The sequence below is a fragment of the Drosophila yakuba genome, chromosome 2R (genome assembly GCF_016746365.2).
Source record: "Drosophila yakuba strain Tai18E2 chromosome 2R, Prin_Dyak_Tai18E2_2.1, whole genome shotgun sequence".
Taxonomy (NCBI): Eukaryota; Metazoa; Arthropoda; class Insecta; order Diptera; family Drosophilidae; genus Drosophila; species Drosophila yakuba.
Window position 1 is genome coordinate 14,938,357 of NC_052528.2, and position 27,894 is coordinate 14,966,250.

The window sequence follows — 27,894 nt, forward strand, 5'->3', positions numbered from 1 at the left end:
GATTAATCGACCATCCCTATTGGCACAATGATAGTGGGTTTTCTTTTTGAAATTTTATTTCACACACTCCGTACATCGGTTACAAAAATCAGGATAGACCCTTAATCAATAATTATGCATCCTTGGGATTACTTGGTCGGCTGCTTCGCTTGCTTCTCCTTCTTGGCAGCTTCAGCCTCCGCCTGTACCTTATTGTACTTCTCGATCAGCTTCTCCACATCGGGTTTCTCCAGGACACTGTACACGGTCTTATTGTCGACGCGCTGCAGCGTGGCCATCTCGACCTTCTCCGGGGTCAGCTTGGTGGTATCTAGGGTCATGCTGAGCACCTTGATGGCTAGATCCTTGGCGTCCGCCAGCGTCAGTTTCACGTTCTCCTTATCGGCCAGCTCCTGCTTCAGCATGGAGATCGCCGCACCGAAGTTGTTGCCAATGCAGGTGGCCTTCCAACCGCCGTAGTTGCCACTTGGATCCGACTGGTACAACTGGTAGCCGTACTTGTTGTCCCATCCCATGTACAGCAGCGAGACGCCGAAGGGACGCTTTCCGCCGTACTGGGTGTACGCCTGTTTGATGTCGCATAGGTGCGACACCAGCTGCTCGCAGGGAATCACCTCGCCGTAGCTAAATTGGTAACGCTGGGCAATCAGACGCAGTTCTGAGGTCAGCACGTTAGCATCGGAGGTGATGCCCGCCACCGAGCAGACCATATTGCTGTGGGACAACAAAGAGGCTTCGTTAGTAATAGATACATTGAAAAGGTAGTGGGTAATCAAGTGATTTGTCACCGTATGGCAAATTCAACATATACCCTGTGAAACTTGGATTCGTCATCTTTAGCATCCAACAGGATATATTTGTACTCACTCGTTCAAGCGATAGATCTTCTCTGAAGGAATAGCGCTATCAAGCAATTTGTTTGTGCTGCGGCACTCTGCGGCCAACAGGATACCGTCTTCGGCGAGGATTCCCAGGCAGGTTCCGGCGTGCGAGATGGCCTCCATGGCGTACTCCACCTGGTACAAACGGCCCTCCGGCGAGAAGATCGTGGTGCGGGAATCATAGCGGCGCGCCTGGAAAAATGCACGAAAGGCAATTACTACCACGGTTGCTATCCTTCCATGGTTATTGGCCCAAATGTGGCTTTCAGACCAAGAGCGGCCTTTCGGGTGCGGTACTTACCATTGCTAACGAATATACTAATTTACAAGTTTATTTTGCAAAACGAACAGAATTTACTTGTCATTCAGTGTAGGGTTGCCAGATTGCCAGACGAAGTGCGTCCAAAAGCGGTACCAGGGCTGCGCGATAGAGTTTCAGCTGGCGCTAGGGTGTTTCTTTGTAGTAGGGGTGAAGTGCACGATAATCCACATATCGATACTAGGTATTAGAATTCTTTTTTTTTTTTTTTAAATGATCATTAGATATAGTTTTTAATTTGATAATATTGCAATGTTTTATATATAACTAAATTTAAGAGCTTTTATCGAATTGAAACTTCTCAAAATATATACATATTGTATTTTGGTTTTCATTGCAAAGATATAATTTTAAATTAACAGAATTAGGGAATAGTAAATATTTTATAAAGTTGTGTGTCTACAAAGCCAAAGATTTCGGAACATTGACGATTCATAATATATTTGGTTTTTAAGCCGCAATCGCCTTTTAATTTTCAAAAGGTACCACCTCTAGTAACGTCTATGGAACCCATCGATATTACCGATAAGTAATCAGCTTGTGTTGTCATTTTTTTAAAAGATGGGCGATCTGCTGAGCGTATGTAAAATGACTTAAGCTAAGCTCTAATTAATGGCGCCATAATTGCAGAACTCCGAACTTTTTAAGAAGCTGGGAGTGGACAGATCAAACCAGTGGATACTGTACGATGAGCAGATGGAGAAGTTTTTCAAGTTCCTGTCCGGAAACATCACGGATGCAAATATCCTCACAGAACGACAGGTTCTGGAGCGGGAGGAGATGCAGCGGCGGGACGAGTGGCTAGGTGCTTCAGATCGGGAGCTCAAGCTTCTGCAGATCGAGGCCGAGAGTCCGGGTCTACTTAATTACAAGCAGCAGGATGTGGACGCCTTGACCATGAGCATAGAGGCAATCGAAGATGCCTCGAGGGATTATGCTTCGCTCCTGGAGGACATGATGTAAGGGAAAAGCCTCTGAACACCGGTTTTATAGTCCTCAAAAGGGTTATATTCAGTTAATATTAATCCACTTTTGCAGGACCACAAAACACTCGATAAATAACCATCTAAGCGAGGTGGAATGCGCCACCGCCGAGCTGCAACTGAAGATGACGGATGTGATAGCCGAGTGCCAATCCAAAGCTAAACAACTGGAAGAACTGCAGCAGGAGAATTGCCGGCTGAGCGCCGAAGCCAAAAAGGCATTTACCGCGCAACAGTTGCCGCCTCTCTTCATGCATCAACTGCCACTGGAGCAGTACTTCCACAAGTGCGACTCATTCATGCAATACGTTACGCTGTATGTGAAGGAAAACTTCAAAATCCAAGACTATGATGAGTTCCAGAGCGAAGAGGCTGATCTTGGGCGTGAGAAGGGCACGCTGGAGGACTTGGAACGCGGGTAAGCACAAGAATCCAATGGTATATGTAATGCACCTTAATTGATTTGACCGTTTTACAGCATCCAGTTTTATGCACTATCCTATATAAGAACAAAGGCCAAGGTTAAGGCCACGCAGTCTCTCATTGACCAGTTGGATCTTGGCAAGATTCACTGCCTCAGTTTGGCGGACATGGCGCGTGAAATGCACGATCTGCAGCTGCTTAACGATTATCAGCTGAGCAACACGCACGATACGCTTTTAAATGATTTGACCATTCACATTCAGCAGCATACTCAGCGCCGTATTGAGCTGGTTCTCTACGAGAACACTAAACTGAAGTTGGAAAGAGCCGTTCAGCGTCACGACAGCGACAAGAAACTGACCAAAATCATCTCAGATGCTCTGTCCAATGCGGAGTTGCTGTGGATTGCGATACAGCTGGACTGCGACAAGAAGCGCAACTGCCTGGACACATCCGAGGAGTTGCGTGACCAAGCGCAGGCCACTTGGCAGAGGATCCAGACCATGCGCTCCATAAATGCCAGCCACCAGGGAATTTGCGCACAGTTTGTGCAAGAGATTGCCAATCTGTTGTCAGCCCACTTGGGACAAAACATTAAGGCTACTGAGGCCAAGGCGTGTCTCTTCGAATACGAAAAGTTCGGTCGTCTGCTGTCTTACTCCTTTCAGAGCATGCTGAACAGAAAATCAAGTGTTGCTGTCCAGGATCAGTTAGCGGAGCTGTGAGTTAGAATATATGTACTTTTATTAAATATTTATTAAGTTATTAATATCTTTCAGCAAGCGTTTGGAGCAGACTTTGCGACCGTTTGTCTATGATTCCCCTTTGGAGCAGCCCATGTTTGAGAACGTTCGCTACTTGAGCACCATATACAATGTTACCCAGCAACACAATCGCCTGGATGAGTCAGTGCGATCTCTGCGAAAAGATTTTCGCGAAAATGTCGTGGGGCGCATTGTAAGTTTTCCAATGCATTTACCTATAAAATCAGGACATGTAACATTTTTATTTTCGAATTCTTAGGAGAGGGATAAGCTGTATCGCTATAGCGTAGACCTTTGGATTTGGTTTCTCACAGAGCCACAGCGCATGGTGCATGCAATTGATGAGGCTAAAAAGGCAGCCGCTGGAGTAATGCGTCCTGTTGGTGGTCTTCATCGCAAATAAACTTAGTTGATTTAGAGCCTGGTTAGTAAATGTTAAAGTATTAAAAAATAAACTGTCCCTAATCAAATGGCAAGATACTAATTTAAGGAATTCTGTATATTCCATTGGAGGTATCATAGCTATAGATTTCTTCGCATATAAATGATATACTTTTGGTTTAGTTTAAATGACATTGGTAATTGCTTTTCCCTCTTTGAAATGCCATTCCCTTGGACTATCAGATTTGGGTTCACTAAACATCGGGGGAATTAAGTCAGCATCTTCTTAAAGCAGTCTACACGAGTGCCACCAAAGAGACACATTAATTGCTGGAGGCACGCGACGGCGTTTCCAAGCGATTACCATTCAAATTTGGCCAAGGAGCAACAAGTGAGGCCATAAAGCCTTGCTCGCCTAACCTAGAGATTCACTTTCCGTCCAGACGAAGCACTTTTCCCGTCGATTTGCAGGCCTCCCATTGGCTGCCAGGACTCGTGCCTGCAGGACGAGTTTTGCCGAGCGGAGCTCGTCGCGGATATAAAAGGACCAACAGTTGTGGCCACTGGCTCACTCGATTATCGCGCTTCGGGCCATCTTTCCCGTCTCGACTTCCGGTATTACAATTGGATAAAGTGAAGTGTTTTGTGTAAAGTGTTTGCTTTCTAAAAACTTAAAAACGTGCTCTTCAAAAACACTAAATGTTTGGACTGCTTTAAGAACTTTAAAATTGAAGGAGCACTCCAAAAGAGTGGAGCATTTTAAAGCTTTAAATGGATAATTACTCGCACCTCATTACTCTTTATTGACATTTGAATTAATTTCAAATTTATATGTGACCCTTAAAACTGAAGTGTTGCTTGGAAAATTTGAGTATTTGGACGGATTTTTGGGTTAAAAAGACTATTAAGTCTGTAAATGTGATTTAATATTCATAATGAATGGACTATAAGAACATTAATGTCGTAAAGAAAAAACTTTAGGCTTTGAATGCTAGTTGAATTTAAAGCAGTAAATTAAATCTATCCAGTTACATAATACAATTTGGTACTAAATAGTTAGACTCAACAATATGCACCTCCTTCGGATCAGCATTCACGTTTTCTTCCTGATGTTCGCCGACTGCTTCAGTGCCCATCCTAATCCCAGACGCAATGAGATTACCTGGGAGGATCTGAACAAGGACATTAGTCTGGACTCCACTACTTCCCTGGTGGGATTCAATGCCAGTGATGCGAGCTTAGAGCAGAGAATGTACGAGAGGAGCAGGGACTTCAAGTCCCCTCAGCTTTCCAGATACACTGAGGTGGGGGAAATGGGGTCCACAATGCGTGTCTACAATGTTGGGGTTCTAATGGCATCTCATTTGGGTAAGTGCTTGGGCATCATCATTCAAGATTTCATGGCTCATCAGTTGGACCATTGGACCTCACCAGATTCCCCATTCGATCTGGAGCGTTGCGGACCGGCCGTGGACTTGGCCTTGGATGAGATCAACAAGGTGTTCCTCAAGCCTCACAACATAACACTACTGAAAAAGAAGGGAAGGTTTGTATATAATCCATGTTAAGTTGTATTCCACTAGCTCTGATACAACTATTTACCATTTATGTTAGCTACCCATCCTGTTCGGGTGCTCGGGCTCCTGGACTGGCTGCGGACATGCATTTCCAGGACGACGTTATCGCGTTCATTGGACCAGCCTGCGCCTTTGCCCTTGAGCCGGTGGCCCGGTTGGCCGCCTATTGGAACACGCCCATCATCACCGGCATGGGAGATCAGGTGAGAGCAGTGGGACAGGATTCAGGGACAGGATACCCAAGTCGCGTGTCAGCGGACGCAGCACGCCGCTTTCAATAATGTGACCTCCGACCGGAATGGAATGCACAGCCCTGGTCTCCACATTTTAATACACATCCCCTTGTGCCACTCCAGAAGTAATCACATTTAGCCAGCTTAATTGTGCTGGTCGTACTCTTGACATTGGAAATTAAATGACTTTTCGGCTCGCTCTTTAATTTGCATTTAAGTTTGCCCGTATTAATGACAAATGGCAATCTGCCTCCTATTTCGCCCACCTGCTGCTAGCCGCCTTCTTCGGAAGGTGAGCTTACGGTCACTTCCGGAATCCTGGGTAGGATACACAAGTGGAAGAATGAGAACACGGTAAGTTTTGCCAAAGGGAGAAGTTCATGGATTGCCAATGGTAAAACCATGGTAGTTTCAATTAAATGACATTTAATCTCTGGCCTGGTTTTCCGGCTTGAGCAACGGGCTACTAGCTCACACGATACTCTTACTACTTGCAGGGCATGTTCAAGGACAAGTCCAAGTACCCGACGCTCACCCGGATGTCCTACTGCCAGTGCCGACTCATCCTGGTCTTTGCCAGCGTCATTCGGCAGTTCAACTGGAATCACGTGGCTCTGCTGGTGGACAGATCGGAGCTCTTCTCGTGGACGGTGGGCAAGAATCTGGAGTACGGTCTGCGGCAGGAAGGACTCCTGAGCTTCGTCAAGGAGCTCAACGGTAACGAGGAGGAGGTGTACGAAAACTATCTCAAGGATGCCAGCATGTATGCAAGAGGTGAGGTGGCCCATAAAAGGATATAACAGGTATTTAAGATTACCTGATCCTGATTAGTTGTCATCCTGTCGGTACGCGGAGTTCTGGTGCGCAAATTCATGCTGGCAGCCCACAGCTTGGGCATGACCAATGGCGAGTGGGTGTTCCTGGACGTGGAGATCTTTCAGAGCGAGTACTGGGGCGACAAGGGGTGGGAGATGAAGGACGAGCACGACGCCAAGGCGCGTAAGGCATATGAAGCCCTCCTGAGGGTGAGTCTCCTGCAGCCGACGAGTCCCAAGTTCCAGGACTTTGCCGACAATGTGAGGGAGAATGCGCTCTACGATTACAACTACACGTTTGGCGAGGGCGAGGAGGTAAACTTCTTCATTGGAGCATTTTACGATGGCGTCTACCTGCTGGGCATGGCCTTGAACGAGACCCTCACCGAGGGTGGTGACATCCGGGATGGGGTCAATATCACCAGGCGGATGTGGAATCGCACCTTCGAAGGCATCACCGGGCACGTCCGCATCGACGACAATGGTGACCGGGATGCGGATTACTCGATTCTGGATCTGGACCCCATTAATGGAAAGTTCTCGGTTGTGGCCCATTACTCCGGCGTACACAAGTGAGGATGTTTAATTTAAGTTTTAAGTATAATTTACATAATTATATCATTGTAATCTAAAGAGTATATTCAGCTGTTCATGGCAAGAAGATACATTGGCCTGGTGGACGGGAGGAGCCACCGCCGGATGTGCCGCCATGTGGGTTCCTGGGAAACTCCACAGACTGCCTCGGAAACTGTAAGATGCATTGATAATAAAACATGTTTTTATATATAATATATTATCATTATCACAGTTTCTACCATTATGTACTCCGTGTTTGGACTGGTCCTTTTCCTGGGTCTCGTCTTTCTGGTCATCTGCCTTCTACAAAAGTATGTTAGTTCACTTACCACATTCATGTATTTATCTGGACACTGATTTCAGGCAGATGAAGCTCAGCAAGGAGCTGAACAACATGTCCTGGCGTGTGCGACCCGATGATGTGCTCATCGAGATGGGCGGCATGTTTGGTTCGAAGGGAGGCTTGCAGCGCCTGGACGTGGAGAACATCTCCTTGCAGCAGTTCGGCATCCACTCGGGTCGAGCCTCGATAGCCAGCTTCACGTCGCTGCCGCCGCAAGTGTACACCACCATTGGTCAGTTCAAGGGTGAGCGGGTGGCCATCAAGAAGGTGAACGTAAAAAAGGTGGACCTGACGCCGCAGCTCCTCTGGGAGATCAAGCAGGCGCGGGATGTGAGCCACGAGAATACCGTGCGCTTCGTGGGCGCCTGCATCGATCTGCCGCGACCCACCGTGCTCATCCTCACCGAATATTGCTCGAGGGGCAGTCTGAAGGATGTGCTGGAGAACGAGGCCATCGAACTGGACTGGAACTTCCGCATGTCCCTCATTCATGACATTGTCAAGGGCATGAACTATCTGCACAACAGCGATGTGGCTGCCCACGGAAAACTGAGGTCCTGCAATTGCCTGATAGACGGACGATTCGTGCTCAAGATCTCCGACTTTGGACTAAGAACGTTGACTACGCCCTCTGACTTTGTGCGGGATCAAAACTACTATCTGAGTGAGTTTCAGAGCCATAAAACCAGTTTTTTAATTACTGAGTATCCAAAATTATTTCAGAACTCCTGTGGATTGCTCCGGAACTCCTCCCACTGACCTCCATACCTGGTTGCTGTCCAGCGACGCAGCGCGGCGATGTGTACTCCTTTGGCATAATTCTGGAGGAGATCGTCAATCGTGGTGGACCCTACCAGGAGGCGCGTCAGCAGATGGACGTTCACACGATCCTGCACAAGGTGCGTCAGTGCAATGGCTTCCGTCCGCTCATCAGAGAGCGCGAGTGTCCTCCGGATCTGCTGGAGCTGATGGAGAAGTGCTGGGCAGACAACCAGGAGGAGCGGCCCACTTTCTCCACCATACGCAGCAATATTCGCACTATAATGAAGTAAGTGTCCTTCTATAAGTAATGGCCACTTAGTTATTAGTTAATATAAAACCAAACTTAGAGGCTTCTGTGAAAATCTGATGGATGATCTACTAAATCGCATGGAGCAGTATGCCAACAATCTCGAGAGTCTCGTCGAGGAGAAAACGCGTCAATTGAGCCTGGAAAAGCAGCGCACGGAGGAGCTGCTCTACCAAATCCTGCCGCGTCCAGTGGCCCAGCAATTGATGGCCGGCGATCTCGTGGAGCCGGAAGAGTTCAGCAGCGTGACCATATACTTCAGTGACATCGTCGGCTTCACCGAACTGTGCGCCCGCAGCAGTCCCATGGATGTGGTCAACTTTCTGAACGACTTGTACAGCACCTTTGACCGAATCATTGGCTTCTATGACGTTTACAAGGTGGAAACGATTGGTGATGCCTACCTGGTAGTTTCTGGACTGCCGGAGCCCAATGGTGACAAGCATGCTCGCGAGATTGCTCTCATGGCCCTGGACATCCTTCGAGCAGTCAGCTCCTTCAATCTCCGCCACAAGCCGGAGTACAAGATCCAGATACGCATTGGAATGCATTCGGGATCCGTGTGCGCTGGCGTCGTTGGCAAGAAGATGCCACACTATTGTCTGTTTGGAGACACGGTCAACACGGCGTCCAGAATGGAGAGTACTGGCCAGCCGGGCAAGATTCATGTGTCCTCGGCCACCAAGGCCATCCTGGACAAGTTCGGCACCTTCCAAATGGAGCAGCGCGGCGATGTCGAGCTGAAGGGCAAGGGCACGGTCACCACCTACTGGCTGAATAGCACCTCCGAGGGCGAGGCACGTCCTCCCACTCCGCAGATCCTGACCACCGACGAGGTGCCCTTTCCGCTGCTCTTCGCCGGCATGGGAAAGTAGTCGTCTTAGCATCGATTTCGTACAAATCAGTATTATTTTAGGATCTCACAGTAATCCTATTTACCATTCTATTACTATTACTACAACTTCATTAAACTTTTCAAAGGATGCAAGAACACTCACCTGATAAACATGTCCTCAGAAACTTATTTTATACTGTATTGAAATAAAAAGAAAAATCGCTTTTAATGTTTTAATAATACCTGGTTTTCATAATTTTATTATTTGTATTTCAATTTAAGTTTTTGCTTTATAGGCGCGAAAAGCGCAGTGGAAAGCTCTTGAAAATGTCATGATATACGGTCACTTATCCTGGGAGCAAGCTTTTCGTCCTTTTTCCAGCTCCGGCCCCATCAGCTGTTCGAGCTGAAAGCGCTTTTCCGCGGGGGAGGAAATCGGTGTTTGCGCATAGCCGACGAAAAAGGAATTGGCACAAAAACAAAGTTCTCGAAAAGCGGAAAATAAAATAGTAAATGAGTGAATTAGCCAAGCCAAGTGCACTTTGAGTATGAGCAACCACCATCCTTGGAAGGATCTGCTGATGAAGCCAGTGTCCAAAGATATGCCCGCCAGTCATGTAGATGCAGTGTAGATACCCCGGTGGACAAACAGATACACACACCACTAGAATCTAGCGAACCTCATCGAGCACATCCTGCATCTCTCGGAATGAAGGTGTTCCGGTTGCGTCTGGTCAAGCTGCTGCTGCTTGGATTCCTGCTGGCCAACCTGGTGTTCCTCTATTACACGTGGAACACGCTGCTCTGGCGTCGTATAAGTAGAGCTCTATCCGGAGAATCCATGCCGGCAGAGGAAGCGCCAAAGGCGGCCAAACTGTCGCCCAAGGACAAGCTGCGCAATGCCAACAAACACATTCGCAAGTCCATCACCATCGTGTTCTATGGCCACTACAACTTCGAACAGGATCTGAAGGCATCGATCGACAGTATCCTGGACGTGATACCCAACATGCCCATCCTGGTGCTCCAGGATGGCGGTGCTGAATACGCCTATCCGCCGGTCATCTATGAGCGCAATCTAACCGCCGGAGAGGAGCGCACCGTGTTATTCCAGAGCCTGTCCTTTGATGTGCGCCGCACGCAGCAGGAGCTGAATCCCTTGGCATCCATTCGCACCAAGTACGCACTCATCATGCCGGACGGCGTCAGGCTTAGCAGCAAGAACATCCTGCAGAAGATTCTGCGCGAGATCAACTCAATGGGCTTGCCGGGACAGCCCAAGGAGCAGCGTCCTGCGGTGCCGCCGGAGCAGCTGGTGCGCCGCATGGTGCTGGTACCCTTTGCCGGCAATCTCAAGTCCTTCAGCAGCTGCGTCAGGATGAACCTGGATCTGCCCGACTGGACACTGGAGCTGGTGGCCACCAACGATACCAGACGATGTGATTTGGTGGGTAAAATTATTATGTAACTATTAAGTTTCTTTGGTTAAAATAATATCTTTCTAAGCAGTTCCTGCAGAAGCACGCGATCCTGTTGGATGCAGCTGCTCTGGGCGCCATGCCCGAGCCCTTCTCCCTGCCCTTTCCGGAAATGCTCTACATGCAGGCCAAGATAGCCAATCTCTCGGTGAGTAGTTTCCTCTCACTGCTTCGTAGCAGTAGTAACACTGGAAATCCTGTCTAGACCACGGTGTTCCCGCAAGCCTTTCAGGAGGGACGCCGTCTGTTTGCCTCCTTCCACACTAAACAGCGGAGGATGGACCTGCGCCGTCGTCAATTCCGTGAGATGTACAAGAAGTTGCAGATCAAGCGGATCGTGCGAAGGGCTTACCGAGTGCCAGGAAAGGCACAGGCCCGGGAGGTGTGGGGCCAGGGTCATGGCCTGGTCCTGGACGGCCAGTTCTCGTCGTCAAACACCTCGCTGCCCCTGATCACCGACATCGATCTGTTTGGCTGCGAGCGGACCACCAAGTCCTGCATAGGTAGTGTGTATAACGAGAGACCCTACTACTCCTACCTGGGCAAGCACACGCCACCCTGCTGCCTGGACAAGCTGAGGACGACCTTTAACCATGTGCTGGAGGAGTTCGAGAACGTGGGCATCCGCTACTGGCTGGACAATCGAGCCCTGCAGAGCGCCATCGAAACGAACCACCTGTCTCCGGATGCCTACGACATTGACATTAGCTTCAATGTCCAGGACCTGGAGCGATCCAATGCGATGAAGAAGTCGCAGAGCAAGCCGTATGTGGACAACGAGGGATTCTACTGGATAAAGGCCACCGATGGCCATCATTTCCGCGTCCAGTTCTCCAAGCCCAACCAGGTGGGCGTCAACCTGCTGCCCTATTCCATCAGTGGAACGGAGGCGAAGGCAAGCGGCTTCTTTGGCTGGAAGGCCAGGAGCTTCTCGGCAGACTACCTGCATCCGATGTCCACGGTGCTCTTCCTGGGCAAGAGTGTTATGTGTCCAAACAATGTGCTGGAGTATTTGGAGGAGAAGCGCATCAGGGTGAAGTCCGCCGACTTGGATGCGGATGAGGAGTGAGACCACTTCAATTATACGAGTATCCAGAAGTGTCTGTGAAAAGAATATTTTAATTTTTTTTGCTGAACACTAAGATTATTAATGAAAACGTGATTATTAAGGAATTATAGAATGAAGCCAATTAAATTAAGTAATTAGTTCAGATTCAGATTCTTTATATTAATGTGGTATTAAAATCAACGTACTCATCATCCGACTGAACAATCCCTACAATTTCATTTCTATGAAATCTCATTTAAAGATCACTCACTTAAGATCTAACTAAAGCTACCTTAAAACGGATTTGACTACGGTTTTATTGTATAATTTATTTCGTTTCTAAGCATATATACAATTTGGTGACTATATACATTGCTTCTAAGTTCCTTATGTTGGTTGACTTCAACGTTGATAGCAAATTTTTGTTAGATGGATAGGAACATAGAGTAACACAAGACGGATGAATCGAGATTCTTTCAGAACCAGCAGATAATCTATATGTGTAAAATATAATACGTCAACTCGGAATAAAGTGTTTTTCTGGGCTGGATTCATGATCTCGGGATCAAGGGATTTAGCTGCGCACGGTTGTGGCTGCATCGGGCACCACAGTTCCGCCCTCTGGAAGTTCCCGCACCAGGGAGAGCAGCTTCTCCAGCTTGCCAGTCTGCAGGGTGTGCTGGTCGAGATACAGCTGCTTCTTCGGCGGCTTGACCATCATCCGAAGATTGGGCGATAGCTTCAGCGATGTGGTGACGCCCCTAATGGTAAAATTTGTAATATAAACATTCAAATATATATACAATCTATGGTACTGACTTCTCATCGCCCACCACAATGAAGGCGAGCTTCTCGTTGAAGGACAACCTGGTGAGCTTGTTCTTCCGCTTAGGCACCACAGCCTGGACGCAGATGGGCTTGTATTTGTTCACATGTAGATCGAAAACGTGCACCTTGCCTTCGGTGGTCACCGCTGCGAATACGGTGCTCGAGTACGGAGCCCACTTGACATCGCCTACGGCGGCACCCAGATCGAAGATGAACAGTGGATCGGGACGCATATCCTCCCACACCTTAACCCTCCAATCGGCGCTACAGGACACGAAGATGTTGCTGTTGAAGCGGTTGAAGTCGATGCGATAGACGGACATGTTGTGGGCATAGTAGGTCATCAGGTACTTGGAGCTGAACGCCGTGCTGCACTTGTAGATATAGCCACACTCGGTGCCCACTAGAAACACCTAAGAATTTGCGTAAAATCAATAAAATCAAAACACATAGATTATCTGTACTTTGTTATCCACTGGATGGAACACCATGCAGGATCCTCCGCTCTTCAGGGTGATCTTCGTGCCATCTGGACCGTCCACCAATCCATTTTCGCGGTACAGTGTTATGATGGTGGTGACCCACAGTTTGTTCTGCATGAGGATCCAGTTGAAGACTCGCCCATCGGAGGACACCGAAAAGAAGTTGACCTCACCATCGGCCATGTCCAGTCCCCACTTGATCTGCCACACGCACTCGCCGTGCTTGCAGTTGACCCCTTTGGACACATAAAGTGGCTCCTTGCAGTCCTCGCGAAGATTGTAGACCGCGACATTGCCGTCATAGAGACCGATCACCGCCAGAAAAGGATACGTTGGATGGATGTCGCAGCACATAACCCCACAGTCGGTTTGAACTGAAATCGAAGAAAGGACCTTCAATGAGTTCCCAATAAGGAATGGGTGAACTAGAACTTACTTATGTAGTCCGGGAATGAGGGATTCTTCACAGTGAACAGACACAAGTAACCCTCGTTGGTCTGCTTCATGAAGTCATCTGAAAAGGATAATGGTTTCCCCCATTATATATAGGTAACCAAAGGTGTACATTATTATTATATTACGCGATCCGAAACAGACGGCGAAGAGATCGTAGTAGCTCGGATTGAACAGGATGTCGGTGACGTTCATCTTCTTGGTCCTGTCGTACTGGAACTTCCAGAGTGGCAGCAGATTGCCCTCACCCTCGCGAAACTCGTCCGCCGGATCCTCCCAGTAGCGATAGTCGTGGGCGATGTCATCGTAGATATTCTGATTGATCATCCGCTCGAGAATCTGCCAGCACTTCAGATACTTCTTGTTCAGCTGCTCGGCAATGGCCGACTTGTCCCGGAACTTCTTCTCCCTCCTGCCGCGCTTGCGATCCTCCTTCTTGCTGCCGTCCTTCTGGGACTCCGCAAAGTTTTCCATATACGAATCATAGATGACCCACTGCAGCACATTGGCCCCGAACTGGGAACGGGGCGGTGGTATGGTCTGGGTGTCTACATTCTAAAAGGATAAAATGACATATATATATAAAAAGATCTTTTCACTACACTGGTATAACTTACCCTTTTGGGATTCGTATAGGTGAGGGCACCTCGTTCGCAGTAGTTGAACTGGTTGATTAGCTTGCGTTTCTTGGATGAAACGGCCGCCGCCTGCTGGGCGGGCTCATCGTCCTCTTGGCGGGCAACGGCGCCTTCACCCTCGCCCTCGCCTTCGCCCTCATCACCCTCGGTGCCCTTGGCCTCCTCGTCGTCCTCCTCCTCGACATCCTCGTCTTCTCCGCCGCCGTCCTTTGCGCTTTTGCATCGAAAACGATTCACATTAATAGCAAGGTATGAGCGACCTGGTGGAACTACTCACTTGCCCCCATCATCGTCCTCCTCGCCCTCTCCCTCTTCACCATCGACGTTGTCGGTCTCGCGCTGCTCCACCACTGTGTAGTTGGGCATGGGCAGTGGGTAGCCAATCTCGTCCGACTCCTCGATCTGGCGGCGACCCTCTTCGGAGTCCACGTGCAGTGAGTTTCCGGGGAAGGCGATCAGGGTGACCGTGTTGCCGGGCACCGGAGCCAAAACGAACTCGCCCTCCTTGAAGCTGTAGACGACGAGATTGCGGATGATGTTGGTGTTGGTGGGGGTCAGCACCTTGGTGATCTCCTCGCCCAGTTCCGCCTCGGTGAGATCGAGCTGGTCATCGGGCTTGAGCAGCTGGCGCGACTTCATCCAGGCCTCGAAGTCATCGGCATCGCCGCCACCACCCCCAGCGCCTTCTGTCTTGTTCTTGGAGGTCCTCAGCTGGGGAAATTGGATCAACAGTATGACTAACTCACTGAACCGATGGATTAGTGTGTGGTGCATGCAACATTCCACTGAAGGTGCCACGAAAGAAACGATGCTAGGAGGGGAATCCTTGGGAATGGACACTTACCTGACATTACAGCGAACATGGAATACCTGACGATGTGGGTGCAAACTAGTTTATTGGGGCAGGTGAGAGGAGGAATCATGAGAGAGAGAGAGGAGAACCAAGCAGTATGCGGCATGCGACTTGAAAGTAGATATATACAGAGTAGATATATCCAAATATCGGTTGATAGGCACAATGCACAGGCAGGCGTTACCTCGTCGCCGTCACAATCGCTCTGGCTGGCGATCTCAGGATCCTCCACAGGATCGCCGGTTCCCGTGGCACTCGCAACCTCTGACATTGCGGTGAGATATATATGATCTATATGTGATCTGAGATGGAGAGCTACGACTACGAGTTCAGATTTAGTTTCGAGAAAACGACTACGGGTTGTATTTACAAGTCGTACATATATGGAAAGATATCGGTTATATACGTTAGACACAGACAGGCACTTGTGGTATTTACAGATCCCTACATTGCCAAGCGTTTCAGAATCTGATATTTTCGCAAATATACAATATCAAACCGATGAAAATTAGAATAGATATATACTTAAGATTCTGAAACGCACTGCAGCCACACTCACAGGCACACAGATCTACTCGGTTAGCTAAGAGTTGCTAGTGGGGATGCAATCTAGTGGTCATATACCGCCATGGCCTTGTTGGCTAGCTTCCACATCCTGGCAGAGGTAATTAAGTACTTTGGGGCAAGAGTTAAACTGAGTATGGAAATGTATCCGGATTGTGGTAATCCGGGAAATCTGCGCGGCAAGAACGGCGGCCCAAGACTGAGACCCGAAAAAGGAGCCACAGCTTTTTGGAGCCAAGACATTCGTGATGACGTTCGCCACGTCAGCGGCCTCTTCACCGGCGAAGGCGAACAACTTTCGTTGTTCCGTTGTGCCTGACGTCACAACGGGATGAGGTGGAATAAACAAGTTGCACACACAACTCGATTAGCAGCAGGTCCCGGGAATGAGGATGTGGGGATAACAGCGAAGCAGATTGGCTCTTACATAAAAACATATTTATTTTGATGTGCATCCAAATGAATAAGGTGAGCCTAGGGTCGTATACGTGAGTGATTTATCGACTCTTTTATTGCGTTGCGCCTGATGAGCCTTCGACACTCACATCCTGCACAGGACAGGCCAGTCCCCATGGTCCCAAATAAATTGGTAGCTGTAACTAAATTGCAAGGACCCGATCCCTCTCTCTCCGCATTTTTCAGCTTGGCACGCACATGGTGGCCGCTACTCCTCCGTCACTCCGCCACTACGGCACCACTCCTCCGCCGAGGAGCCGAGCCGGATGGGTCCGGAAATTGCAAATTATGTTCCGTGACAAAGTTCCATCAAGGCGGGCTGCCTGACGGAGCCAAGCTTTCAGCCAAACTTATTAAAAAGTAAGCGCAAATAGGCGCAAACAATTTTTAAACACAAAAATAGACGTTGTGCCGCAGCAAGGACCTCGATTTTGGCACTACGCCGCCAGCTTTCGTGGCGAAAGGATGTGTGCTCGGCCGCAGTGTAAGTGACTCAAAGTGCAGTGTATATAAGGGTATCTGAGTCGGTGTCATCCCTTTTATACTTACCTTCCCCTTCGTCTGCTTGCCGTCGCCTTTTCCCGCTTTTGTGGCCATTATTCTGGCGGTTTCTTCGTTTTTTTTCACTGGAAATCCTCAAGTTTTAGAACGAACTTTATGTCTAAAATTTAAACAACTGGAAATAATTGTGTTAGTGATTTTAGTTTGCTCTGCTGACAGCGACTTCAAAAGTGTTTTGATGCGTGCGTATTTCACAACATCGGAGCTAACTGAGACCTAACTTTACGTAATCCTGTGGGCAGGGACCCGTCTGCCAATCCTTTGGCTTAATGGCTTTGTTTGTTTCAGTTTCTATAGAAATTTAGCCAACGACCTACGCACTCGGTTACCGTCGCTATTTGCATATCGATTGGATGTAGGAAAAGTCCTTTAACAATGTTAGGTTTTGCCATTTTTGGAAACCATCCTCCCAAAGAGTTTGGTATAATAATAAAAACCATAGAATAATTTTATTTAATCAGCTTACTGGTTTTTTTATGGCATTTGTGTATTTCCTGTTTTCGGTTTTGATCCAGCCGGATTTATGTAAATATCCCTACAGGTAAAGTTTAAAAACCATTTAAAAAATGTAAATGTGTAACTTCCGCCACAAATTTAATTTAATAAAGCAACATGTTTTATAAAAATTATACAATAAATTCAATTTAATTATCAAATAAAAATGGTAAATTCAAACTTTTCCATTTCTATCTCCATTTGTTGAGTAATCTTGTAGATTAAGAGCAGTGCTTAACTAAATGTTGCACTAATTTATCAGCTAATGACCACACGTCTTTCGATTAAGATGCATAAATTATGGAAACAGGTGCTCCATATGCAGCTAGATCCACCGATCTTGGGTCGCCCAAACAAAGCAGCCTCATTAAGATCCAGAGATTGTAATCAATCCAGTGGCCATGTCAGCGGAGTGGATCCGCTGTGGTGACGAGCGCTTTGATTGGAACGCCTCTGGATGCGACATGCATATTAATTAATGGTGACCGGTGACTGTTACATTTGGCTGGGCTCTAGTGGACACCGCGTCGGGCGGAATTGGGCAATGCGAATCGGTAGTGGGATATTGCAACAGAATACAAGACCTGGGAGCGATTGCAAATCGCTGGGCAGTCGGACATGGAAGGCGGACTCAATCGATGGCCCTGCAGTTGGCCGAATTTATTCAAATCAGTTGAAGTCCGCGTGGAGAAGCGTATAGGTGTCGTCGTCTGCTCGGATCTTCGTGTCAATTGCAATGTGCAAATACGTCTTAATTGCTGCACTGGCCGTAATGGTAAGTGGTCAATTAAAGCAGCCACCCAGCCACCATAATCACCAGCCCATTAACATTGCCCTTGGCTGCACAGTGCTCCCTGGTGCGAGTCCAAGCCACGCTGCACGATCTGCCCCGGGTCTTTGACTTCTCCAACGTGGATCTGGTGAACTTTCAGTACTTCAAGAACCTGGCATCGCAGGATCCGCGCACCGCCGCCACCGCCAATCCGTTTCTGGAGCACTTTCAGAAGAAGAAGGCGGTGCTGGACTACCTGGACCGCCTGTTCTTCGGCAACTCTCCGTTCCAGCAGCCCAGCGAGATACCCTTCGATCCGCACTTCGGTCGCTCCTGGCGTCCAGTCTACGAGCGGAAGTTCGGATATCGCGGGGAGCGCCTGATCGCTGCTTTGGGTTCTGGATATTCGGTGCCACAACTGCGCCACTTTGGAGCCATTCCCCGCGAGTATGGCACTCCGCACTATCCCAGTTGAGTGCGGATTGCACTTGAGCTGCCCTAGATAGTGTATTTATGGAATAAACTTAAGAAACGAATCACCTAGGTCTAGTGTATCATGGTAATGGCGAGCGTATTAAAAGTCTGTTGGATTTGGTTTGTATACAGGACGATGAGAAATTGGTTCAGCTTTAATGTTGAAGTATGAAACACGTGTGGTGTCGCAGAATCTCTGTGAAGGAACCAGCGGAATCAAATAGCTCCCTGACTACGAACTTCGGGTGGCCATGTCAGTTGGCTATATTTTTGTGGACCTTGTTGTATTTGGGGAATTTACTTAGGCGCTACGATATCAGACCCTCCGCTTCTGCGTGGAAATGTAGAGGACGTTGTTGCCGCGGATGAAGGCGTCGCCGTACTTGTTCTTCAACTGACCATTGACGTATTCCTCCGTCTGCTCCAGGCAGATGTTCATGTAGCCATCCAGACAGGCCAGTACACCTGGAATTTGGTCAGTAAATGCGGAAAATTGATAAACGTGAAGATTGGCAGACATTGTGTGTGTGGGAACTCATTGAACGCACCTCGGTAGTCCACGCCGTTGTTCAGCTTGACGGCAACGGGGCGACCGTGTATCTGGTTGATGAACTGCGACAGCGCCTCTTTGCGTGACATTTTTAATAGATTATTTCAAAATAAATGCAAATTTACAAAACCTTTCGGCAACAATAATAATAATTATTGAAGCCTTTGGTATTTTATGCCGGCCGTGCTGCGGGCACACTGCGTGCTTGGTTTGGTAGCAACACAACTTGGCAGTGTGACCAGCGCTAGCCGCCCAACTAAGAGCGCCCTCTGTTGTTCACGTTATCAAGAATTTAAAAATTGTTTTTTGGGTTAAGAAAAAAAGTTTAATTTAAATAAAGCAGCAAATAGAATACATCGATTACGAACTACATGAATAATCTAGCCTAGTGAATGCCCTCCAAAGGCGTGTAGGTCTTGTATTGATACAATTCCGGTCCGCCGTAGCCGTAGAGAAGTTTTCCGCGCCCGTGCTCATCGTAGTAGGGATAACGGTATTTGGGCCTGAAAATTTTTTTTATTAAAATTAGTTAAAAATAATTTTAATTTTCAAATGCATACCTTTCGAAGTACTGGAAGTTCGGGGCCTTTGGCTGCACTGTGGCAAAAGATGTGTGCGCCACAAAGGCGACAATAAACAAAATGAGCTGCAAGGTAAAGAAAGTCGTTGATGAACATTAAATATTTTAGTCAATTAATATACAAAGCTGCTGATCCTACAAATATGGCGTAAACTTGAAATTGCTATTTATATCTGAATTATAGGAGCTCTATCTATTGGTCACAAAATTTTGAAGCTGAAGACCAGAAATGCTTCTGATTTCCAATTATTTATTTAAATCATTGTGAACAAAGCAGTCAGCTAATTATTTAAGTGTGTTAGATTTACAATCTAATTTAAATGCGATGGCGGCAATTAAAAGCAGTGGCGTGTTGTAAGTAAAAGTGCGACTTAATTTCAATTTCTTAAAGAAAACCTATCTTTGTAAAAGCAGATTAGTTTGGCCCAATGCGGAATGGCTCACTGTGTCAGCTGCACGAAAGTGGTAATAAATGTGAGTGCGCTACGACAGTCAAGAAATCGCTTTCAGGCATTTGAGCCAACTTGTAAGCAACGGTTTGTTGACGCCGGTTATGCAATTACACCAACAATAATAACGACGATGCGCAACTTGGCCACAACTTGTTGCCCGGAGATTATGACACATATCGCTTGGCTTTCAACTTGGCCAAAAGAGAGCACCGAAGAGAGCCAGATCGTGTCTTTCAAGGTCTCCCCATCGCAGAGAGAGCCTTCGAATTTGGCCCACATATGGTTCGAAAATGTGTCAATTGTCTGGCCGCCAAAAAAAAACAAAATAAAAAACCAAAAACAAATGGATTTTGAATGAAGAACCGACACGGACTCATTGGAAATTCAAGTCAGTATTTCCAACCGACGCAGACGGTTTTCTTTTGGGTGCGACTTTCACGCAGAAAAGGCGGAAATTGTGTCAGTAGACTTGGGCTCCACAAGGTGTTAATTCGGCAGGTACACCCTAGAAACTCTATATCTTACTATCTGAAACTTACGGGCAGCAGCAGGGCACTCAACCTAGCCATGGTTTTTCAAATATGGATGTACGAATTTAGTATAAATCACTGGCGTAACGGTAAAGCTAAAGCTAGACCAAGCGGTACGTGGATGTTAGCCGATCGCGTTTTGTTTGGCAACTGAATTGCCAGTGCATTGCCAGTCGGGCAACCAAAAGCCGCGCTCCACGAAGAGCGGGAAAAAAGCTTGGAAGAGAGGCGAAGTTTGAAGCTTCGAAGTTTGCCTTAAAAAGTTGGGCTTAGACTTAATGGCCATCTCTTAAGACATTGGCAGTGCAAGATATAGTAGTGCTATTCCCGAAAGTGCGCAAAACTTTTTTATATATTTAGTCTAATTTTAATGCAGAAGTTATGTTATCAATATAGTGAGCATACTTAGTATTTAGTTTTTAATATGAATTAACATTTTATTATTATTAATATTAATAATAGCTTGATTTTGGAAAGAACAACATCTTTAATCAATATGAGATCAATAGTTTTTGCTGCGTTTACAGTCACATGTTTACTTAGTATAATGAGCCTTAAGATTTGGCAATTCATGTGGAAAGTGAAAGTCCTGAGGAAACTAAGACTTAGTGCTAGATTTGCATGCATTAAGACTGCCGGAAATATGTGTTTATAAACAAAAACGCTGGCTTTAAACACTCACCTGAGCCGACTCACGTAGGCTCTTTATTTTGATTTGCTTGTAAAGAGTCTTGCGAACTTTCAAAGAGCGGGGCAAAGAGTGGGAAAACAGCTGTTCCAGTGGGCAAAAATGGAATCGGGGCCAGATTACCAAAGCGGCCCGACTGGATGACCACCTCCGCTGGAGATGACGATGGACCCATTATGTAACTTCTGCAGCCATAAACAGTCATGCTCCGCCGGAGAAACAAAAAAATAACAAATGGTTGACAACCTGTTTTTGCTTTCTTCATTTCGCGACTCTGTGCCATTTCTTCGCTACTCCGGCGCACTTTCTTTGAATGCATTTTTTGTATTTTCATTTGTATTTGCATTTACATTCGCTGTTTTTCCTCGGGTTTCTATTTCAGTTGAAGTTGGCTTGCCACCTTTTCATTTCAGTTTGCTCTGCGGCAAAAATGGCAGTAACCTTTGGCTAACATACGAGTATACCCATGCGTACTTAGTTCCGTCTGCCATGAAAACCAATTTGGGTTGCCATTAAACTAAGCTACAAAAAATAAAACAGTTCAGAGCTGGGCATTCAAGTACTGACTCGAAGGTTGGCAGCAAAGTCACAGATCGGAGATCGTATTCCATTAATAGGCTCCGTACACCTAATAACTTTTCTATACACTATTGTTATTTTTAAAAAATGTTTTTTGTTTACATTTTAAGATGGTATATGAATTTTATGAGTTAAACCAAAGGTTCGCTGCAGAATAACATATTTGTATGCTTCTAAGGTGATTACTTTTCCACTGTATTAGGGTGTTTTTCTTTGAAAATTCGTTAATGACTTGTTAGCCAATTTGTAACTTGTCTATAATCTCTCAATCCCGCTCTTTCCGGCCAACTCTCCGTTTCGACTGTGTAGCTTCTCAAAGTGTGTTTGGTTTGCCATATTTTTTGTTGCCGCTCGCGAGCTTGGAGTTTATTTTCAATATTTTTCGAGTTGGCGCTTGGCTGCCTTTTATGCAACTAAGCGATTTCTGCGATTCGTGGTCTTCAGTGATCAATGGTCCAGTGACTCGCACGGGCGGCTCTCCAACGTCGAAAATGTTACACCTGAGATTTGTCTTTGTGGTCGCTGTAAGTGCTCCGAAATCTGTTAAAGGCGAAGTAAATAAGCCATGAATAAAACCGTTTAGAGCAGCGTGGAGGAAGTCTTTTACAAAGTGATTGTTTTGGCTGTGTAATGCGGGGCGTATGAGTAGTGAACGCGAATCGATTTAGTTAGTGTGCAATCTCATTGTTCGTTAATTTTTTTTAACCATTACATTAAAACTAGAAAATACTCGAGGAAATTAAAAAATATTAATATAAGAAAGTTTCAGTCATATGGGAAATATTTCACAAAAATGTATATGATTTTCCCAGTTACCTCTGCTGCTGATGCTTCTACTTCAGGCCAGTCAACCTGCAGATGGCTTCATCATTCGGCTGATCACGGAGACACTGCAAAATAATGTGGCTGGTGAGCCGATTCTTCACGAGCGGACTTCTTGGGACTTTGATCCGGAGGCGGCCAAGAAAGCCAGGTCGCTGTACTACGAGGTAGGCGAGTATCCTGTAATCCACCGAAACTGACCATTAATCCATTGATCCTTGCAGAAGAACGGGTACCGCTCGTCGAAGTTCATCGAGCGATTGGGCGTGGGTCTGGATGGGCGGCACGAGGAGCGGAGGGAGGAGCAAGGACATCGCGATGTGGGACGTCTGAATGGGGAACACAATGTGAACTATCCGCCGCCACCGGCTTAGCCATAAAGAATTATGATTTAAATTTAACTCTCGTTTCGCCGTTTGCCAGGCTTAATCCTTTCTGGGTGGGGGTAGGGAAATGGTTGGGTAGGGAAAATCCAGCACATTGTCATCATTTTAATTTGCAGCGATTAATTGTCATTGTGCGCATTAATGTGCTTCACAAGGATTTGCGTAATTTGCACAACGTTGCAGCCTGGGATTGTACTGCTATATCCCCCCATTCTGTTGGGCTTATTGCCAAGGGGGATGGCAGGGGGAGGGGGGCTGGTAAGTCCCTGGATCCTGCGGCTGGCAGCGATGTTGTTGTGGTTTTAATAAACGTTATTAGCCGACTGGCTGCAACTGCAAATTGCCGCAATTACATTTGGCTCAAGCGAAAAGCAGCGGCAGCTACTTACTTTCGCAATTTTTGTAATTTCATAATTCAGTCGCATAATTGAAGCCAATTTCGCTTCGAGCTGAATACCCCTCGTAAGGGTAAAAGGATACAGGTGGGCGGGTTTTTCCACAGCAATTTGGAAAAATGAGAACGAGAAATGAGAGGGAGAAATTCTGGGAAAGTGTTTCTCTTCGCGGTTTGTTTTGCAAATGTGTCGCATACTTTTGGGCGGAGCATGCTGGAATAAAATTTAAAATATTTAAATATACCATGATTGATTTGTAATACAAGTTGTGATTCTTTCTACGGTGTGCTGTATATAATACTTATAAAATGAAGAACTTGCATGCCATACAAATAATTCTCATTATTTAATCTTCATAATATAAGTGTTTATTAGCGAATTACCAATGAACTCAATGGCCAGAATCGAGGGCCGCCAATCACGGGGATTACGCGAACAATGGCAACCGCAGCAGCAGCAACTGCCGCAACAGTGACAAGTGCAAGTGCAACTGCACTGCAACTGCAGATGCGTGTGTGCTGCGGAAATGAAGTGCCGGCCAAATGATGCAGCGAGTGCACGCAGCAAACTGCTGCGTTAAATAAATAAAATTACGCGCAATTTGCGGCTTTTTTCGGTTCGGCGGCGAGCGGAAATGCAGAACGGAAATTACATTACAGCTGCTGAGTGCGCACAAAGCCGCCAGTGCGTATACGTAATGCGAGGCCAACCAGCGATAACACCATAAAATTGTTTAATAAATTGTTAATACAGCATTGTAAATACGCCATTGATAAATCGAACCTGCTCCCTTTCCCCACTTCCCACTCTCTACTGACCATTCCACAATCCCCACTATCTAAATGCCAACCGTGCGAACCGCAGCAGTTGTTCCTGTTTATGACACTAATTTAATACGAAATCAAACAGTCATCGCCATCTCGATAAGACAGCCGGGCTGGCATTTATTAAAGGCAAATGTAAATAAAATCATAATGACATTTCGCCAGTTTCGCAGGCACCAGAGCTCTGCAGAGCAGCGATCCCGATTTCATGTACTGAACGAGGTGCATGCATTCATTAGCCTTATCAGCTCACTCAACATCAAATAAAATGTTCAATAATAGATGGGGCGGCATGGGCGGCATAGGCGGTGTGGGCGGGGTCACCGAGTGGCAAACTGGATGATAATGACGGGATATCACATCAGGTTGAATCAATTGTCGCGTTGTTGGGTATTAACTTTCATTTTGTGACGATTTTCCCCTGACATCAATTGCTGTGAAAGCGGATTACTTGTCATAAAAATGTGCGCACCACAAAAAAAGGGAAATTTATGTAAGCGCTGGAAAAACGCTGGAAAGAAGGGGGTGGGCGAACGGGCTTTTCCTCTTTCAATGGGTGCTAAATGCTTTTTGATACTATTATTATTGGACAGGTAGGACCATCAATGGTTGTCAAGTCGGGTGCGATGGAAATACTCTGCTCCAAACAGGCAAACCGATCAAATTGGATACCAAATGCCGGAACAACTTTACACAGAAAAGTTTGAAGTTGAAGGTTATCCATAAGTTTTGAAAAACATGTATAAGGCATTAGCAAAGCAGCAGAAGTATATGTTTTTATGCAGGAATGCTTTTTTGAGTTGGAGAGTATTAACAAGTTTCAATTGATTAAAATCAGTAGCACATCTTCTATTTGGGCACATTTAATTGCCTCTTTGTTGGCGAATCAGCATTGAATATAGATTTACGCTTTGGCTAGACATTGCATTAGCTTTTGAAAATTCAGGGGGAAAGCATTTCCCCATTTGGTTCGAGGGTCCACAGAACCCACAGGTCGCTGCTTATTGGTTCAATGTACCTGAAGGACACTTTTCCACATGCAAAAGAAAATAAGAGGGCACCGGGTGGTGGTATGAATTCCTTAATGCATTTCCGTTGCGCAATTGAAGTCGGGCCCAAAAGGCGGGGCAAGGACTCGGTCGGTGGCTAATGCACAGCCCACAGCCACAATAAATGTCAACTTGTCCTGCATGCAAGTGAAGTGTATCCTGCAAAGGGGGACCAGTGGGGGAAGGTCCTTGCAGTAAAAAAAGTCAAGAGGGGGGCTGGGGTAAATCAACTTTGCTTGCGCATAAAATGTAATTTATAAAATGTAATATAATATCAACAGCACACAGAGAGCGGAGATTGCGGAGTGGGTGGCGGTGGGTCCTGTGGGTCATCCCACAACAATGCCATAATGTCAACTGCCTTTTGTCCTTGCGGCTCATTCTGCTGGCGACCGCCTGCTGCCGAGTGGCCCATCCTTCTTTTCTCCTTTCGCAGCCCAGGAGCATTTATTTTATTTCATTAAACGCAAGGACACTGACCAAAACTGAGTAGTCATTAGAAAGTGTATCACGCAAAGCTGAAAAACTTTCAAATATATTTTCTGATTTAATCTGATTTTCTTATATATTTTCAATATATAAAAATAATAAATAAATAAAAATAATAATAAAAAAGTGTTGTTGTTACATTTTAATCTCTGTGCAGAGTCACTGTTGGTCTCGTTCTCGCTGCGCGCGAGTATCTTGCTCTCTCGCTTTCGCTGCAGGAGGTCCTTCGGCGCATCCTTGTGCCTTTTTATTTGAGGGTAATTGCAATGCTAGCTGGGCAATTTTAAATTTTATCATTGCGCCCGCATCTGTCGCTGACAGATTAGTTAGTTGCTCCTCTTATCCTTCTGCTCTGCCTTCGCATAGGTCCTTGCTTCCATTGTGTGGCTGCCATAATTTTGTCAAGCAATTACTCATTTATGGGGTTGGAAAACATCAGATCAAATAACTCTTTAAGACCAAGTTCGCTGTTCTTACAATTTTATATCGTAACGTATATACTCGTACGCGTATATTCACAAGTGCGTGTTTGCCTTTATTCACGAGCATGTGCAAGTAATATTTCCAATATGTTTGCCAAAGGATTGCTTTTCTGAGCTGAAAATGCAAATCCATTATGCCACAACGTCCTCGAGTAATGCATTGGGCAAACTTTGAGCCAGGCTTTTTGCATTGTTTGCGCTGATTTCTAGCCATTGTTAAACGTATTAGGAATGTGTGTATAGGCTCAATATAATAATGGCCTCCGTCTGGCGGTCTAAAAGCATCTTGAGGTAGAAAATTGACTGGGAAAACAATATAATGGACCAATTTGGCCGATTCTGCTGACCTTTCAACTGTTTATATATTATTTAATAACGAAAACGTAGTTGTTATGGTGGCAATCACATGAATACAAATGTACACCAAACAGCGATAGGGTAGATGCGCTTTTATTAAAAATCTTGAGTAAATTACAGTCATCATTGGGTAAGCCAAATCAAACATTTCCTGCACAGTCATTTGATAGACCAGCAACTTCCATTTAGTTAGCCTTTTTTCCTTTTTGCTGCTCTTGGTCCTTTGCCACTCGAATTCACTTGATTACAAAGTAATTTATTGGCAAAACGAAAAGTCACAGAAGCGGCAGCAGCAACAAGGACCTGGATAAACAAGGATTTGTCTCAATGACAGACCACCAACCTCCCCAACGCCCCCTTTAACCTATCCGCTGTGCATACGAAATGCGGCAAATCCCAAAAATCAACAAACAAATGAAAAGAAAATTCAATAAAATCTGAACCGAATAGCAGAGGGAACTTTTTCGCTCTTCTCTTTTTTCGCCCTGGTTTGGAGGGGAAAAACTAATTACATAGAAAAGCTGGAAAAGCGTCTGCCAGTGGGCGTGTTGGGTTAGAAGGGCCACGCCCACTCCATACCAGCAGCTCGTCGTCTCCTTTAACTTTTCATTTCTTTCCCTTGGCATTTTTCCGTCTTCACTTTTCGCACATTGCGTAAGGCGCATTTAATTACGTATGCCAGGCAGGAGTTAGGATCCTTACCCACTTACCCACTTCACCCGCTACGTACAGTGATACCTCCAGATAAATAATCTAAGGGTTTCATTGCAAAGATACAAATTGCGATACATTGTAGCTTTGTAGTTGATTTTATTGGTTTTTTATGGGCTTACTAAGTAGGTAAGGGAAGGTACTGCTTTCATTATTGTGACACAGAATATGAAGTGGATTTATATTAAAAAGATTGATTTAGATAGAAGATAAATTTAATTGTGTTAATTACAGTTAGAAGTGCAATTCAAGTGGGCACACTACTGAAGTATCCACAAATTCTATGAATAACACCTAGCATGCTGAGCAGCACTGTAGCTAACCGAGCTCAAACAAAAATGCGAATAAAATGAATTATTTTGTCAGTTGATATGGCGAGTCAAACTGCTGTTAGCCCCTCCCCAAAAGAGCATCCTCCCCCTCTCTCTCTCTTTCTATTTCTCACATCCTTGCAGGTCCTTTCGGTGGCTGCTGGTCTAGTGACACCAGCAAAGCCGCAGGACACGACGCGTCGGCCGCCCGCCACCTGCCGCACACAAAATTGGCATGTTGTGTCAATATAGATGGCAGACTCCGTGGCCTTTGGGGTTCGACTTAGCGACCAGCTGAGTTCGCCAGTTGAAAGCCCAATAAAAAAAAGGGAAAAAGGATGATAAATCCTGGTTGTCCTTTTTTTGGCTGCATGCCCGCGGTCATGTT

General features: G+C 46.2%; 9 protein-coding genes across 10 annotated transcripts; 5 read left to right on the top strand and 4 right to left on the bottom strand.

Moving 5' to 3' along the window:
* Window positions 1–38: 38 nt before the first annotated feature.
* LOC6530718 (proteasome subunit alpha type-4) lies at window positions 39–1,331 on the bottom strand. Its single transcript, XM_002091573.3, has 3 exons — window positions 1,183–1,331; window positions 868–1,073; window positions 39–714 (listed from the first exon to the last, which is right to left on the bottom strand). Exons 1-3 carry the CDS (start codon window positions 1,183–1,185, stop codon window positions 129–131), a joined length of 795 nt encoding a protein of 264 aa, XP_002091609.1. The 5' UTR covers window positions 1,186–1,331; the 3' UTR covers window positions 39–128.
* Window positions 1,332–1,698: 367 nt separating this feature from the next.
* On the top strand, window positions 1,699–3,859 carry LOC6530719 (augmin complex subunit dgt3). Its single transcript, XM_002091574.3, has 6 exons — window positions 1,699–1,779; window positions 1,831–2,159; window positions 2,239–2,601; window positions 2,662–3,327; window positions 3,386–3,563; window positions 3,630–3,859. The coding sequence occupies exons 1-6, from the start codon at window positions 1,762–1,764 to the stop codon at window positions 3,771–3,773; spliced, it is 1,698 nt and encodes a 565-aa protein (XP_002091610.1). The 5' UTR covers window positions 1,699–1,761; the 3' UTR covers window positions 3,774–3,859.
* Window positions 3,860–3,922: 63 nt separating this feature from the next.
* Window positions 3,923–9,446, top strand: LOC6530720 (atrial natriuretic peptide receptor 1). The gene is made up of 11 exons (XM_002091575.2): window positions 3,923–5,119; window positions 5,186–5,297; window positions 5,366–5,531; window positions 5,838–5,915; window positions 6,059–6,335; window positions 6,393–6,948; window positions 7,011–7,126; window positions 7,185–7,263; window positions 7,316–7,959; window positions 8,019–8,343; window positions 8,405–9,446. Exons 1-11 carry the CDS (start codon window positions 4,822–4,824, stop codon window positions 9,237–9,239), a joined length of 3,486 nt encoding a protein of 1,161 aa, XP_002091611.1. The 5' UTR covers window positions 3,923–4,821; the 3' UTR covers window positions 9,240–9,446.
* Window positions 9,447–9,615: 169 nt separating this feature from the next.
* On the top strand, window positions 9,616–12,253 carry LOC6530721 (fukutin-related protein). Its single transcript, XM_002091576.3, has 3 exons — window positions 9,616–10,646; window positions 10,709–10,825; window positions 10,883–12,253. The coding sequence occupies exons 1-3, from the start codon at window positions 9,909–9,911 to the stop codon at window positions 11,744–11,746; spliced, it is 1,719 nt and encodes a 572-aa protein (XP_002091612.1). The 5' UTR covers window positions 9,616–9,908; the 3' UTR covers window positions 11,747–12,253.
* LOC6530722 (dynein intermediate chain 2, ciliary) lies at window positions 12,035–16,723 on the bottom strand. Of its 2 annotated transcripts, none has more exons than XM_039372769.1 (8): window positions 16,549–16,723; window positions 14,404–14,834; window positions 14,106–14,340; window positions 13,617–14,043; window positions 13,472–13,549; window positions 13,018–13,409; window positions 12,545–12,966; window positions 12,035–12,486 (listed from the first exon to the last, which is right to left on the bottom strand). In XM_039372769.1, exons 1-8 carry the CDS (start codon window positions 16,594–16,596, stop codon window positions 12,300–12,302), a joined length of 2,220 nt encoding a protein of 739 aa, XP_039228703.1. In that variant the 5' UTR covers window positions 16,597–16,723; the 3' UTR covers window positions 12,035–12,299. The 2 variants fall into 2 exon arrangements, with proteins under 2 accessions (XP_039228703.1, XP_002091613.2); XM_002091577.3 differs by having other exon boundaries at window positions 14,404–14,837.
* A 151-nt stretch (window positions 16,724–16,874) lies between these two features.
* Window positions 16,875–18,363, top strand: LOC6530724. Its single transcript, XM_039372772.1, has 2 exons — window positions 16,875–17,830; window positions 17,904–18,363. Exons 1-2 carry the CDS (start codon window positions 17,792–17,794, stop codon window positions 18,300–18,302), a joined length of 438 nt encoding a protein of 145 aa, XP_039228706.1. The 5' UTR covers window positions 16,875–17,791; the 3' UTR covers window positions 18,303–18,363.
* Window positions 18,364–18,417: 54 nt separating this feature from the next.
* On the bottom strand, window positions 18,418–19,009 carry LOC6530725 (U6 snRNA-associated Sm-like protein LSm6). The gene is made up of 2 exons (XM_002091580.3): window positions 18,850–19,009; window positions 18,418–18,766 (listed from the first exon to the last, which is right to left on the bottom strand). The coding sequence occupies exons 1-2, from the start codon at window positions 18,938–18,940 to the stop codon at window positions 18,618–18,620; spliced, it is 240 nt and encodes a 79-aa protein (XP_002091616.1). The 5' UTR covers window positions 18,941–19,009; the 3' UTR covers window positions 18,418–18,617.
* LOC6530726 lies at window positions 18,933–20,575 on the bottom strand. The gene is made up of 3 exons (XM_002091581.4): window positions 20,423–20,575; window positions 19,412–19,497; window positions 18,933–19,354 (listed from the first exon to the last, which is right to left on the bottom strand). Exons 1-3 carry the CDS (start codon window positions 20,450–20,452, stop codon window positions 19,237–19,239), a joined length of 234 nt encoding a protein of 77 aa, XP_002091617.1. The 5' UTR covers window positions 20,453–20,575; the 3' UTR covers window positions 18,933–19,236.
* Window positions 20,576–22,097: 1,522 nt separating this feature from the next.
* Window positions 22,098–22,903, top strand: LOC6530727. Its single transcript, XM_002091582.3, has 3 exons — window positions 22,098–22,204; window positions 22,493–22,669; window positions 22,727–22,903. The coding sequence occupies exons 1-3, from the start codon at window positions 22,172–22,174 to the stop codon at window positions 22,874–22,876; spliced, it is 360 nt and encodes a 119-aa protein (XP_002091618.3). The 5' UTR covers window positions 22,098–22,171; the 3' UTR covers window positions 22,877–22,903.
* Window positions 22,904–27,894: the final 4,991 nt, after the last annotated feature.

Excerpts from the sequence above, each read along its gene's own strand:
- LOC6530720 (XM_002091575.2), top strand. The coding sequence starts at position 4,822 with ATGCACCTCCTTCGGATCAGCATTCACGTTTTCTTCCTGATGTTCGCC. Across the intron at positions 6,336-6,392 it reads TGCCAGCATGTATGCAAGAG|TTGTCATCCTGTCGGTACGC; the intron begins GTGAGGTGGCCC and ends GATCCTGATTAG. Across the intron at positions 7,127-7,184 it reads CACAGACTGCCTCGGAAACT|TTTCTACCATTATGTACTCC; the intron begins GTAAGATGCATT and ends TCATTATCACAG.
- LOC6530718 (XM_002091573.3), bottom strand. Across the intron at positions 715-867 it reads AAGATCTATCGCTTGAACGA|CAATATGGTCTGCTCGGTGG; the intron begins GTGAGTACAAAT and ends GTTGTCCCACAG.
- LOC6530722 (XM_002091577.3), bottom strand. The coding sequence starts at position 16,596 with ATGGCCACAAAAGCGGGAAAAGGCGACGGCAAGCAGACGAAGGGGAAG. Across the intron at positions 14,838-16,548 it reads GCAAGCAGACGAAGGGGAAG|CTGAGGACCTCCAAGAACAA; the intron begins GTAAGTATAAAA and ends CAATTTCCCCAG. Across the intron at positions 12,967-13,017 it reads TCCATCCAGTGGATAACAAA|GTGTTTCTAGTGGGCACCGA; the intron begins GTACAGATAATC and ends GCAAATTCTTAG.
- LOC6530721 (XM_002091576.3), top strand. The coding sequence starts at position 9,909 with ATGAAGGTGTTCCGGTTGCGTCTGGTCAAGCTGCTGCTGCTTGGATTC. Across the intron at positions 10,647-10,708 it reads ATACCAGACGATGTGATTTG|TTCCTGCAGAAGCACGCGAT; the intron begins GTGGGTAAAATT and ends CTTTCTAAGCAG. Across the intron at positions 10,826-10,882 it reads CCAAGATAGCCAATCTCTCG|ACCACGGTGTTCCCGCAAGC; the intron begins GTGAGTAGTTTC and ends AATCCTGTCTAG.
- LOC6530719 (XM_002091574.3), top strand. Across the intron at positions 2,160-2,238 it reads TCGCTCCTGGAGGACATGAT|GACCACAAAACACTCGATAA; the intron begins GTAAGGGAAAAG and ends CCACTTTTGCAG. Across the intron at positions 2,602-2,661 it reads CTGGAGGACTTGGAACGCGG|CATCCAGTTTTATGCACTAT; the intron begins GTAAGCACAAGA and ends ACCGTTTTACAG.
- LOC6530724 (XM_039372772.1), top strand. The coding sequence starts at position 17,792 with ATGTGCAAATACGTCTTAATTGCTGCACTGGCCGTAATG. Across the intron at positions 17,831-17,903 it reads TTGCTGCACTGGCCGTAATG|TGCTCCCTGGTGCGAGTCCA; the intron begins GTAAGTGGTCAA and ends TTGGCTGCACAG.
- LOC6530726 (XM_002091581.4), bottom strand. The coding sequence starts at position 20,452 with ATGGCTAGGTTGAGTGCCCTGCTGCTGCCC. Across the intron at positions 19,498-20,422 it reads TGAGTGCCCTGCTGCTGCCC|CTCATTTTGTTTATTGTCGC; the intron begins GTAAGTTTCAGA and ends TTTACCTTGCAG. Across the intron at positions 19,355-19,411 it reads AACTTCCAGTACTTCGAAAG|GCCCAAATACCGTTATCCCT; the intron begins GTATGCATTTGA and ends AAAAATTTTCAG.
- LOC6530725 (XM_002091580.3), bottom strand. The coding sequence starts at position 18,940 with ATGTCACGCAAAGAGGCGCTGTCGCAGTTCATCAACCAGATACACGGT. Across the intron at positions 18,767-18,849 it reads CAACGGCGTGGACTACCGAG|GTGTACTGGCCTGTCTGGAT; the intron begins GTGCGTTCAATG and ends ACCAAATTCCAG.
- LOC6530727 (XM_002091582.3), top strand. The coding sequence starts at position 22,172 with ATGTTACACCTGAGATTTGTCTTTGTGGTCGCT. Across the intron at positions 22,205-22,492 it reads GATTTGTCTTTGTGGTCGCT|TTACCTCTGCTGCTGATGCT; the intron begins GTAAGTGCTCCG and ends TGATTTTCCCAG. Across the intron at positions 22,670-22,726 it reads CCAGGTCGCTGTACTACGAG|AAGAACGGGTACCGCTCGTC; the intron begins GTAGGCGAGTAT and ends TGATCCTTGCAG.